Source organism: Peromyscus californicus, unplaced genomic scaffold (genome assembly GCF_007827085.1).
Source record: "Peromyscus californicus insignis strain IS unplaced genomic scaffold, ASM782708v3 Scaffold_9__1_contigs__length_137607984, whole genome shotgun sequence".
Classification (NCBI taxonomy): domain Eukaryota; kingdom Metazoa; phylum Chordata; class Mammalia; order Rodentia; family Cricetidae; genus Peromyscus; species Peromyscus californicus.
The window spans coordinates 7,133,249-7,147,014 of NW_026294617.1; the positions used below are offsets into that span (position 1 = coordinate 7,133,249).

Here is a 13,766-nt window from a genome sequence, read left to right on the forward strand (position 1 = left end):
TTTTGGTGTCCTACGAGTTTTCAATGGTGTACATCCAAGCTCTGCCCAAGAGTGGTCCAAGTCTTTTACCATCTCTCCCCGAAAACTGAAAGCACAAACATTGTAAAGATACCATTTATTTACTTACGTGTTTGTTCCAAGTATGCGCGCTGTACAGCATGTGGGGATCAGTTCCCTCCCTCACCATGTGGACCTCTGGGATCCAACTCAGGTGCTCAGGCTTGGCGGTGAGCACCTCCACCTGCTCAACCATCTCACGCTCAACAAGCCCATATTTGTTCAAGGAAAGGAGGGTGACAGTTCTGTTTCTTGGAAAACCCTGGGACACCTTAAAGTAGAAACCTCTTCATCAGAGATTTCAAAATAAAACAAAGCCAACAAAAAAATGGAGCAAGTAAGTAATAATAATAATTTTAAAAGCTATAAGGATGAGAGGATGAGTGAGGAGAACCAAGAGTTCAAGGCCAGCTCTATGTGGTCACACACACCTTTAGTCCTAGTTGTTTTGGGGAGGCAGATCTCTGTCAGTTTTGTGGCCAGCCTGGTTTATACAGCAAGTCCCAAGCCAGCCTAAGCTACACAGTGAGACAGAAAGAAAGAAAGAAAGAAAGAAAGAAAGAAAGAAAGAAAAAGAAAGAAAGAAAGAAAGAGAGAAAGAAAGAGAGAAAGAAAGAGAGAAAGGAAGGAAGGAAGAAAGAAAAAGAGAAAGAGGAAAAAAGAAAAGAAAAAAGTTCATGGCCGGTCTAGTCTGTGTAGCAGTTTCCAAACCTGCCTGGGCTACAGTGATAATTTGTCTCAAAAAAGAGAGAGAGAGGGAGGAGGGAAAGAAAGAGAAAAGAAAAGAGAAAAAATCTAGCTGGGCATAGAAAATGCACTTATTTAAAAAAATATACAAAACAAAAAAGATAATCTTGTTTTGTGTTTTTTGAGAGAGGGTCTCATGTAGCTCAGGCTAGCCTCTAACTAAGTATGTATCCAATGCTTGCCTTGAGCCCCTGGTCCTCCTGCCTCTGCTTCTTGAGTGTTGGGGCTACAAATATTTGCCAACCACCACACCAGGCTCATAATTATTAAAATCATATGTCTAATAGATTGATTACCTTAGTTGTGCATGCTGGGGACCACTATAATCCCAGTGCTGGAGGAGATCAGGGGAAAAGATTGTAAGTTTCAAGCTAGCCTGGGCTAAAAATAAGCAAATAAAAATCTCGAATTTTGGGCTGGAGAGATGACTCAGCAGTTAAGAGCATTGGCTGCTCTTCCAGAGGTCCTGAATTCAATTCCCAGCAACCACATGGTGGCTCACAACCATCTGTAATGAGATCTGGTGCCCTCTTCTGGCCTGCAGACATACATGCAGGCAGAACACTGTATACATAATAAATAAATAAATCTTTAAAAAAAAAATCTCGAATTTTCTTTTTTTTTTTTTTCCCGGAGCTGAGGACCGAACCCAGGGCTTTGCACTTGCTAGGCAAGTGCTCTACCACTGAGCTAAATCCCCAACCCCTCGAATTTTATATATACATCTAACAAACTAAAATTATAAAATTATGTTTATAGCAAAGACTATTACTATTTTTAAACTTCTACCTGTTAAAGTATTAAGTTTGTGGATATAAATGTGTGCTTTTTATTGTTTCTGTATGATTATCATTATTAATTGTGATTCCTCTTCGATGTTGCCCCTAGAATAATGAAAATGTTGATTACCTTTAGAGTTATGTTACCAAACGAAGATGCAAGAGTGACCAATACATACTAGCCCAAGTTCTGGAGGGCCAGCACACTGGGCCTGGCTCTACCTCCCAGAGCTCAGCTTCGGACTCACACAGTTTATATTTCTTCTTACACTTATTTTTGCATCAAATAGTCTAAAGTAGAACTTAGATCTTTAATGCAGGTGGGATGATAATAAGAACAGACACCGGGTTAGAATTTTAATTTACATCAAGATCTTACAAAAAATAAGCAACATGGGGTATTGTGACCTACACCTACAACCTTGGCACTCAGGAGGTTGGTGCAAGAGAATTTCCAGTTCCAGGTAGGCTGAACAGCTTAGCAAGACCTTGTCTCAAACTAAAAATTTCAGAGTGTAGCTAGGAATATAGCTCAGCGGTGGAATGCTCAGGATTTATGAAGCCTTTGTACTGAGGAAAACGTAAGTTCACTATGACAGAAGCAAGAGTACAATCTAAACCTCCAAAGCAAATCTCTAAGATGAAATACTCCCCACATTTAAAAAAGAAAATTCTCTGTTCCCCATCCCAGGTGGCGTTGTGCAGGCTGCCAAGGGGAAAAGGCCCCAGTAGATTTACTCAGCACTGGGTTCTGCATGCTACAGTGCTGACTGAATGGGCAGGATGTGCCGTAGTGGCATAACTGTTCTGAGGGAACTAAGTGCTTGCTGAGTGGATTCGAGGCCTGCTCCAGAATATGGAATCCATGTTTGTACTGTAATCCTGGTCAAAAACTCATGGCTGAGGAGGTCCTAGGTCCTAGGGCAAAATCTGCTATTGTTATCTGGTTCAGTGATCATGTTGTCAAACCGCCTTCTAAATACTTATGCTTATACCTACAGACACGGCTGTTCTCAACCTTGGTCACAGATACTTCTGGTCACAGGAACTTCTTTATGCAATGGGCAGTCAGTCAATGCAGAGGAGACATAATTGATCAAAGTACTGAGAATAAGAGACTGAGTGCTCCTAGCTAATTAACGTGACCCGTCTGTATCCAGTCTCCCCACACTCTCCTACTGCAACTCTGTCCACCCTCCCCAACCCTGACAAGGCTCCAGAAATAGCTCAGAAGCTGGAGGAGGCTATGAAAGGCTGACTTCTGGACATGGCATTGCTACCACACACACGAACTTACAGCTGTGTGGTTACTGGCACAAGACTAGCGTGAGATCAACCCAGCCAGAATTCAAGCATAGATGGGGGAAGGTGATCTCCAGGCTCCACCCCTTTCTGAGGAGCTGGTGGAGGAGGGGGAATCAACTGATAAGTTCCAACTGATAGGTGTCCCACCCTCCAGTGGATGACCCCGCCCACACCCCGCCCACACTCACCCATGGACAGCACTCATTGGACTTAGTGGGTTATCAAGAAGAGGAAGAGGAGGAGGAGGAAGATATGAAGTTGGGAGGACGACCTGTTGGGAACGATTTGGGGGAGAAAATTGGGGGTGGATATGATCATGAGTTACTGTGTATATGCATGCAATTCTCAAGAATAAAGAGAAGGTATAACTAGGAAAAGTTCTTCCGAGGAGCTGAGAATGGACACTGAAGCCTGGGCATCTGAGGCACATCATCTTCCGCCGATCCACAACCGTCAGTCCTAAGACACATTTAAAAGAGGAAACAAGGCAGCCAGGAGCTGCTTCTAACTGAGTCACTAAAACCCTGCTTCACTGTGGGAACACATTACCATAGGTGAAAAAGCATGAAAACTCATAACCAACCCGCAGGCCAGACCTCTGGCTTGCGCTTCTGTGGGCTGCATATGAGCATTGTTATTTCTGGCCTTTACTCTGTGTTATTCTCACTTTCAGACTGTCAATATTTCAAATATTCAAATCTCCATCTCTACCTCAGATCTCTCCTGAGGTGCGAATCCATACACTGAACTGCCCACCAGAGTCTCCCTTTGAAAATACAAGTTTTCAGAACAAGAAAGAAAACACAAGTTTTTAAACTTTAATTTCAAAAAGTTCAATACTGCCTTTTCCCCAGAGACCTTCCTCTCTGTTGTAGTCACTGTTCTACTGCTGTGAAAAGACACCATGACCAAGGCAACTCTTACGAAAGAAAGCATTTAATTGGGGGCTTGCTTACCGTTTCAGATGGTAAGTTCATAAGCATCATGGTGGGGAGCACGGCAGCATGCAGGCAGATGGTGCAGTAGTAGCTGAGAGCTACACCTTCATCTTTAGGCAGAGAGAAAGAGAGAGTCTTGCCCTGCATGGGCCTTTGAAACCTGAAAGCCCATTCCCCACCCCAGGACACACTTCCTCCAACAAGGCCACACGAATCCTTCTAATCTTTCCAAATATTGCCACTCACTAATGACAAAGCATTCAAAACTACAAGCCTATGGAGGCAATTTTATTCAAACTGCCACACACTCCTAATAATTTCCTCCTGTTTTGATTTTGTCTGTTTCTTTGTTTTGATACAAGGTCTCATGTAGCCCAGGCTGGCTATAAACTATGTAGCAAATGACCTTGAATTTCAGCATCTCCTGCTGAGATTACAGGTGTGTACCAACCCCCAGCAACTCCCTGTGGGTTCCATCTCCCCAGTTGCCCATAATTCTGGAAACCTTGGCCTCCTGCAATATTCTTCCCTTTCCCAAAGCGGTGATCACAATCCTCTACATGACACGCTTCTCAAATCCATCAGCTCAGCTAGGCTTTTGTAGTTCATGCCTATAAGCCCTATTAGCAAGGGGCTAAGACAGGAGGGTCTCCAGTTCAAAGTGAGCTCGGCTATAAGGCAAGACAGTGTCTCTAGAATCTAAAACAAACTAAATCAAGACAAAATAAACCTCACATTTTCCAGCCCTTCTTCAGGCTACCATCCTTTCTTCCTGCCAACTAGCAGCCACTCAGTAAGAGAGTTACATCTTGGAAAACGCAAATCTGAAGGCAGTACCCAGTCTCTAGCCCTCAAGACAACTTAATCTGCAGAGCTTGGCAAGCAAGGCTCTCTCTCCTCACCATCTAGATGTCTAACTGCTCCTGTGGCAAAGGCAAAAGCTCTGCCCTGAGTTCATTGGGCATCAGAGGGCAGGAAGGAACTGCTTTCCAACGGAGGAAATTCAAGTGTGCTGTATTAATCAGGGTTTTCTAGAAGAATAGAACTGATAGATAAAATGAATATATATATACATATATATGGATGTGTGTATACTTATATATATAATAAATTACACATCACACATATGATTTATTAGAGTGGCTTACAGGCTATGGTCCAACTAGTCCAACAATGGCTGTATCCCAACAGAACATCCAAGAATCCAGTAGTTGTTCAGTCTATGAGGCTGGATGTCTCAGCAGGTCTTCAGTATATGTCAAGATCCCGAAGAAGTAGGCTCTAATAACGGTGAAGGAATGCCTCGGGAGCATGATCTATGAACTTGCCAATGACAATGAGTAACAGGAGGTGTGGCCTAGATTTTGGGTAGGTCTTCTGACCTCAAATGATCTGGATTTAATGTGGGTCTTCCTACCTCAAATGATCCAATTAACCAAAACTCCTTCGTGGGTGTGTCCAGATGCTTGTGTTTTTTTAGTTTTTATTCTAGATATAGTCAAGTTGACAACCAAGAATAGCCATCCCATGTGAATACCTTGGAACAAATGGTAACTTTACATCTGCCAGGTTACGTTCCTCAAGTTAGTGAAAATTTCCATTTACAAAAAGCTACATCTATAAAGAAACTGATCCACTAGGCATTGTGGTGCAAGCCTGTAAACTCAGCATCGGTGACCTCAGCATCGGTGTGCACATGGAAGCTGAGGACATCGGTGTCCTGCTCTATTGCTCTTTCTGAGAAAGCTTCTAACTGAACCTGGAGCCAGCCTGACAGCCAGCAAGCCCCAGCCATCTTTTTGTCTCTACCTCCTACAGGACCAAGGTTACAGGTACGTGGGGGTGCACCGTGGCTTTCTACTTGGGGGCGGTGGACTCAAACTCAGGTCTTCAAGTCTGCACTGCATTCTTACCCACTGATCCTTCTCTCCACTTCCTGGCTGTTTTTTTTTTTTTTAAAGAAAAAAAAAAGGATTTTTTTTCATTTGCAGGTTTTTTGTAATAAAGTTTGTTTATAAAAAGTAGAGTGCAATTAGATTCTCATCTTACAACTCATACACATTCAATTCAAATGGACTAAATATGACAACTGAACTCTTTACATAGTTGATGAGAACATAAGAGAGAGTGTCATGACATCTGTTTGGGAAACAAATACTGTGACATGAACCAAAAGGCGCAGAAATATAAAAACAAGATTCCATAAAGCCAAAGAGCTTCCATATAGCAAATAATCTCCAGAGTGCACACGTAAGGCAGAGAATCTAAGGTTGTGTTTCAAACCCATACATGTGACAAGAGGTAAATGTCCAGAATATACCTAAGGTGAAGGACAACCAACCTGATGAAAACGGGGAAAGGCATGTCTGAAGGGAAGATACAGAATATCCAGCAGTATATTAATAAGTACATCATTCCTAATCCTGAGGCGAATACATACTAAAGATACAGAGTTTAAATCTCACAAATGACTGATGGGCTGCTACTGAACACAGAAGACTTCTTGGTGAAAAAAGAGGCCTTTGAGAACAGTTGAGGGATACAAATGTGTCTGTGGTATTACAGAGGCTCCTACTTACTGTTAAGGGAGGCTGGAACTAAAGACAGCCCAAGATAGTCTGGCTCCATATCTGCACCATTCCAGGCCCCCACAACCAAGTTCTAATGAGTTAAGCAGCATTAAAGAAACTTTGATGTACTTGTGGCTTTTTTCCCCTTGGATTCAGTTTATAAAATAATCAAATGGTATTTGCTCAGAAAGCCTCCTGAGCATCCAATACAATATTGTAGCCAAGTTAATCATATGCTTTAAGATCATTTCAAACTATGTACCATGTGCCTGGATTGTTGGACTTAACTTACCTGTAAGAAGACGATGCAATCAATCGTACCATACCTTGGAGCTCCCCGTGCAATCAGCTTTTACAAGCTGAGCGGTACCTTTAATCTTAAACCTTGTTCCCTATTTCTCCTGCATAACTTCTCCATGTCTCTGAATCAGAGCAATGGAAGTGTGTAAGGGGTGGTACTTAGGCCCGAGACCACCACTGAAAATAATGACTTGAAAGCAATGAATGACCCACAGAAAATGTGGGAAGTATAAACTTTGATAATATCTATTTGTGGCTTTGCTTGCTGCTCTGGGTCGTCAGGAAATTCAGAAAATCAAATTTCTTCAAGAAGTAAAACTCCTGCAATAGATTAAGACAAAGTTCCTCCATCCTTTCCCATGCCGTATTTGATCTGCTATTCAATAAATAGAGAGGAAGCTCATTTGTTAGGGGGACCAGGCTCACTCTCGGATAGTCTACTCAGGAGTCAGTCTCCTTTCTTTACATGGTACTGACAGAGCCAAAAATGACCTTGAAATTCTGATCTGCCTACTTGCTGAGTGCTGGGCTTACAAGCACGTGCCGACACACCCCGTCCTTGTCATTGGGAGGAGCAAAGCCAGCGGGTTTTGCATGCTGGACAAGTATTGCATCAAGAGAGCTTTATCCTCGGGTTGTACTCTCATTTCTCAGCAGTAGCTGTGAGCGATAAAACATCATGAGCCCTGGATATGGATTCAGCTTAAATCCCAGCGATCACCAGATGGATGGCTAGGAGTAACTCTGCCTGCCTGCCTTCCTTCCTTCCTTCCTTCCTTCCTTCCTTCCTTCCTTCCTTCCTCCCTTCCTCCCTTCCTTTTCTCCCCTTTCTTTGACAAGATCTCACTATGTAGCCCTGGCTGGTCTGGGACTCACTATGTAGACCAGGCTGTCCTCAAACTCAGACATTCTCCTGCCTCAGCTTCTCAAGTTCTGGGATTGAAAGTGTGTGCCACTATGCCTGTCTACTTCTTTCAATGCCTCTGCTTTCAGAGCAACAGTAGTGCTTCCCAGAACTGTTATGAAACTAAACAAATTGATCCTTTTGGAGTGCTTACCCTAGAATGTAGCTCACAATAAGCACTCTGTATATCAGCTATTGTTGCTATTATTTGGCTTCCCTTGTGTGTTTTCCATGCACTTCACAATCACCCCCCAACTATGAGACACCAAAAATTAAACAGAGCAAGTGTCACCTGTTAACAAATGACAGTAACCGTCCTTGGGAAATTCAGGTAGGTAGGAGGTTAGACAGTCCCAGCTACAGGAATGGGCTGGTCCGGCCTCCACGGAAGCCTGTCTCAGAGATCCAAAATGTGTGTGTGTGTGTGTGTGTGTATGTGTGTGTGTGTGTGTGTGCGTGTGCGTGTGTGTCTTACTTGCTACAGGTAGTGGCAAATGCCTGTAAACTCAGTGTTGTAGAGTCTGAGGCAGGAGGATGGTTTTATGCTAGCCTGCGATCCCGTCTCAGAAAAATCCGAGGGTTAGGATGCAGCTCAGCTGTAAAGTGCTTGTCTGACATGCAAAGCCCTGGATTCAGTCACCAGCGCGGAATAAAACAGACTTTGTGGTCTTGTTCTCCAGCTCTTCTAGTTCTTGGTGTGGGCTAGGTGTTATTTGTGGAGTGAATAAGTAATAGAAATGAGTGATGAAAAAAAGGGCTTTAGTTTATCTTAATTAGTGTCATAAAAACTATCAAAAAGAAAAAAATAAAACAACAAAACCCCTTTCCAAGCTATGAAGGAAGCATGAAGAATTATAGCAATTTCTTAAAACAATAACAACAAACCATTTAGGGCTGGAGAGATGGTAGTTAAGAGCTCACTTTTACAAGGGTCTTGCAAAGGACCAGTGTGGTAGTATTTTATTTGTGCTGAAGTGTGGTGATATTTTATTTGTGCGTTAATATGTAATAATAATAAAGCTTGCCTGGAGATGGAGGGGGAAAGGCCAGCCATTTTAAGTAAACAAAGAAGTCAGGCAGCACATGCCCTTAATCCCTTAGCAGGCAGGGTCTCTGTGTGTTCAAGGCTACACTAGGGAACCAACCCAAACGTAGTGACACACGCCTTTAATCCCAGTACCAACCATAGAGACCTGGAGGTCTGTAAAGACAGCGACAGAGCTGTGTAGGAAGAGGAAGTGAGGTAGCTGGGCTAAGAGCCAATGAGAGGGCAGAAAAGCAAGGCATGTAAGCCTGGGTAGACAGGAAGTCACGCTCTTTGGAAGCTGTGGAGTTGGTGAGGTGAGGTTAGCTGGTGGCTTTTCATATTTCCCTGATCTCTCTAAGGCTTTAACCCAAATTTCTGACTCTGTGTCTTTTATTTAATAAGACCATTTTGAAATTCGTCTACAGACCAGACTTCAGTTCCCATCACACATGTCAAGTAACTCCAGCTCCAGGGGATCTGATGTTCTCTCCTGGCCTCCACGGATACTTGCTCTTATGTGCACATTTCCACACACAGATACACACAACACATAATTAAAGACAAATATTTTAAAAGATTTATTTATTTATTATATATACTGTGTTCTGTCTGCATGCATGTCTGCATGCCAGAAGAGGGCATCAGATCTCATTACAGATGGTTGTGAGTCACATGTGGTTGCTGGGAATTGAACTTAGGACCTGTGGAAGAACAGCCAGTGCTCCCAACCTCTGAGCCATCTTTCTAGCCTACAAATAAATATTTTAAAATAAAATCTTTGCTTTACTTATTACATAGTGCTGAAGACTAAACCCAGGTTTGTGCATGCTGGACAAGCACTCTATCATCGGCCCTCCTTTTTCATTATTTTTCCCCAGCAAGTTTTCACCCAGGCTGGTCTCAAACCCTGGTCCTCCTGTTTCTATCTCCCCAGTTCTGTAATTACCAACGCCATCACCATGCCCAGTGAGAATGGGATTTGGAAGCTAAGACATGAGGCTAGCTATACTGGTCTTGTTTGAGCTATGAGAAATCATAGTCTCTGTCTGTCTGTCTGTCTGTCTGTCTGTCTGTGTTATAGCCACCCCCTGCCTGCCATACCCTGAGATAGGTTCTCATGTAGCCCTGTAGCCCTGGCTGGCTATGTGGACCAGTCTGGTCTCAGGTTCACAGAACTCTGCCTGCCTCTGCCCCATTAAGTGCTGGGATTAAAGACGTGCCACCGCCTTGCACAGCAACTCTCTTTTTGAACCACTTACTGAATGTATATTCCATTCCAAGTTTTCCTCTAGAGAGAGGATTTTTGTTATCTTTGGCAATAGTATCTCCGTTTTGGATCAGATGATTTATATGCTCTGGAAGTTGCACAATGCAATTACTTGAGTTTTCTATTTGTTTGTTTAATATTTTGGTTTTCTTGAGACAGGCTAGCCCAGGATGGCCTCAAACTTGTCATGTAGTTCAGGATGACCTTGACCTTCGTCCTCATGCTCCTACCTTTCAAAACAGGTATGTGTGCTAAACTCAGCTTATTGTTTGTTTGTTTTTTTGTTACTGTTAGTTTTTTTCTTCTGAGACTGCTTCAAGCAGCTCAGGCTGGCCTGGAACCCCTTTGCGAACCTTCAGAAAGGCCCCTTGGCATCACAGGCGGTCATACTCACAGTGCCCGCCAGGGGTTGCTGTGCGTCCTCCGGGCGCGGCAGCACCATCTCGCTTCCTGCAACCTGGCGAGCCCGCAGCCCTTCGCAAGGACACCGCGGAGGGGGCACATCCGCGCTCCCACTTCCTCCCGACACAGCCTGTGATTGGCTCGCAGCCTTAAGAGGAACACGTGAAGCAGCAGCTGAGGCCGGCAGAAACTTACCGGCCGTCTCCGGGTAGCATCGCACCGTACCGCGGTCATCTCCGGACAGCCCGGCCTGGGGACAATGAGGTCGTCGTGCGTCCTACTGGCCGCGCTGCTGGCGCTGGCCGCCTACTACGTGTACATCCCACTGCCCGGCGCGGTGTCCGACCCTTGGAAACTGATGCTGCTGGACGCCACTTTCCGCGGCGCGCAGCAAGTGGTGAGCAGAGCGAAGGGGATGCTCCGTGTCGCCCCTGCTCCCCCGAACGAAACCCCCATCGCTTGTCCAGGTTGCCCGTGGGCCCATTGCGGGTATCTCATTTACATCCTTGCACTGCAGTAGGGATACCTCAGGTCGCCCGTGTTCCCGTGAACGCGCATCTCCCCTCCCCTTCGCTTCTTCCGATCCCCGGGCGCTGGGGGTGTCGCGTTTGCATCTTTGCAGTTCAGTGGGGACACTCAGTGTCACCCATGCTTCCCCGAGTGCGCGCTTCCCCAGGACCCCTAGCCCGGAGGTGTTCGCATCCTTAAAGTCTGAGGGCAGATATGCGCCCGGAAACAGGTGAAGTTCTCGCCTGGCCTCTCGGTGACAGCTGTTTAACCTTTCCTAGGTCCTAAATAGCGCCCCTGCTTTCTTGGTTTTCAGTGTCTTGAGTCAAAGCCTACAGCATTTAAAAAACCACCCCGCCCCCACCCTCGTCGTCCCACCCGCAGGCAGAGGAGGAGTTAAATATTTTTAGCGAAAGGGATTGTGATTCCCCGAAGAGCAAAAGCAGGCGCGGGCAGCTTCCCAATGTCCCCAGGCCCTAGCGCTCCGTTCTGGGGCCAGGAGGAACCGTTCTGACCTTCGGTTCGCTCCCTGGCACCTCTCAGCTCAGCCCAAGAAAAGGAGGCTGGGAGGCCCGGAGGGCTGTCAAGGTCCTCCTTTGCAGGCTGTGCTTTCTGTTTGCCCGGCAGCATTTGTTTTGTGTCCTTCGATGTCGGGGAGATAACCTTGGCCTGAGCTAAGGCGATGTGGCCTTCTTTAACCTGATAGGGTGGCATTTCTCTCCACTGTACCCTGCCCGTGTAGGTTGCTTCCCCCCATGGGCAGGACAGTGTAACTGTTTGGTTTATTTCGTGGTAGGAGGATTGTTTTTATTATCAGAAGCTGTCTGCAGCCAAGGCTGAACCCCATGAGTGGATAGTATTTTTGAGTAATCTACATTATCCAGGTTCCCAACACTCCTCCACACCCAAGTCACCCTCTACCTCTGCCCGATACTGAGCCTTAATACTGGCGGTTTTTTGGTTTGTTTGTTTGTTTGGTTATTTATTTATTTATTTATTTAGAGACAAGATTTCGCTGTGTAATCCTGGCTGTCCTGGAACTCAATTCTGTAGACCAGGCTGGCTTAGAAATCAGATATCCACCTGCCTCTACCTCCTTAGTGCTGGGACTAAAGGCGTGAGCCACAACCACCCAGCTCTGTTTTTGTTTTTGTTTATTTTTTAAAGTATGTGAACATGCATTACATTTTATTATTTTTTATTCTACGTAGGGGTGTTTTGCCTGCATGTATGTCTGTGTACCACGTGGGTGCCGTGCCCAAGGAGGCCAGAAGAGGGTGTTGGATTACTTGGGACTGTATTTACAGAGGGTTGTGAACCTCCATGTGGGTTCTGGGAATGAACCCAGGGCCAGTGCTCTTAACCCATAAGCTCCAGATGGTTTTTGGTTTTTGCTTGTTTTGTAGACAGGGTCTCAGTATGCAGCTCTGTCTGGCCTGGAACACACTGAGTAGCTGAGTGTGTTCGTGAACTCTTGATCCTGCCTCTAGCTCCTAAATGCTGGAATTCTGGGCCTGGACCACCATCTAGACTTTAACAGAGTGTTGACCTGTTGGAACAATGGTGTTCTCTTCTCTACAGGCATACAAGAAAGTCAGTCTTTCCTAGAAGCCCTCATGAAGTGAGTGTGCACCTTACAAGTAACACCTTTCAAAGATTCTGGAGAATAAAGGGTGTTTACTGGGCTGGGTTGGCCATCTTTAGTAAGTCAGAATAAGGAAAGAATGCTGTATTGGCACCAACGTGCTTCATCTTTTCTTGTTTTAGGTCACTGAAGGACTCTTCCTTATAGTAATTTAGGAAGAGCCCAGGTTTGGAGGGAAGGTTTTCTTTCCCAGCTTGCCCTTCAGATCACAGGGCAAGGCTGTGCTGGCCTTCTAGCATGCTCCAACATACTCCCAGCAGCCGAGGAGGTAATGAGTGTTCTCATCTGGTGCTGGCTTGCCAGTGGGTTTTCAATCAGAGAGTGGCTCTGGTCACCTTCCTGCTAAACTGAAAATATTAGCAAGACCATTCAGACCAGATGAAAGCATATTTTACCTGGAAAGCAATGTCCCTGAGTTTCCCCCCAAACAGGGATTAGACTCAGGGTTCTGTATGTGCTGGGCAAACAGTGGACAAGTGAGCTACACCCTCACCCTGGCCCAGTTATGTTTGTGGGTCTCTCTCTCTCTCTCTCTCTCTCTCTCTCTGTGCAAGCTGGCTTGGACCTCACTATGTAGATCAGACTGGACTGGCCTTGAACTCACAGAGATCTTCCTGCCTCTGCCTCCCAAGTGCTGGGATTAAAAGTGTGTACCACCACGCCCCTCAACTGTTGTTATAATTTTTATTTGATTGGTTGGTTGGATCTCTCACTGTATGTAGGACAGACTGACCTGGAATTTACTGTGTGGGCCAAGCAGGCTTCAGATTCCTGGAAGCTCTCCATGTGGAGATTGCAGACCTGTCCCACTATGTGCTGCGTATGTGTGTGCACATGTGTTGTTGTTTGATAAAGTGTGTCATGTAGTTGAGGCTGGCTTTGTAGTCAAGGCTGACTTTAAACTCACAATTCTTCTGTTTTCACATCCCTAGTGTCGGCTTATAAATTGTTCTTTTCTTATTTTTGGTTTTCCGTATCTAGATCTTGCTACTTGTCACAGGCTGGCCTCAAACTTGTCACGTAGTTCAAGCTGGCCTTCAGCTCCTGATCTTCCTGCCTCACCTCCTCAGTGTCCCAAGAGTCTGTTTAAAAGCCTGTGGCCTGTGTGGTGGAGGGAAGCTTTTCTTCTCCAGCATGCCTTCCAAACCACCAGGGCAAGGCTGTGTTGGGCTTCTATGGTGTGCAGAGCTCCACCATAGATTGTAGGGAAAATCTGTAGACTTGTCCGTTTTGTTCAAATACAAGATAAGCTGATTTATTGATACAGGGTGGTGGTGATGACGCACACCTTTAATCCCAGCGCTAGAGAGGCAGAGGC

General features: G+C 45.2%; 1 protein-coding gene across 1 annotated transcript in view; it reads left to right on the plus strand.

Moving 5' to 3' along the window:
- The first annotated feature begins 10,357 nt into the window (after positions 1 to 10,357).
- Nceh1 (neutral cholesterol ester hydrolase 1) overlaps positions 10,358 to 13,766 on the plus strand; it is a 69,357-nt gene continuing 65,948 nt past the window's right edge. The window contains exon 1 of the mRNA XM_052730206.1: positions 10,358 to 10,693. Coding sequence (XP_052586166.1) covers positions 10,556 to 10,693 — 138 coding nt within the window. The 5' untranslated portion in view covers positions 10,358 to 10,555. The remainder of the gene's footprint in view (positions 10,694 to 13,766) is intronic.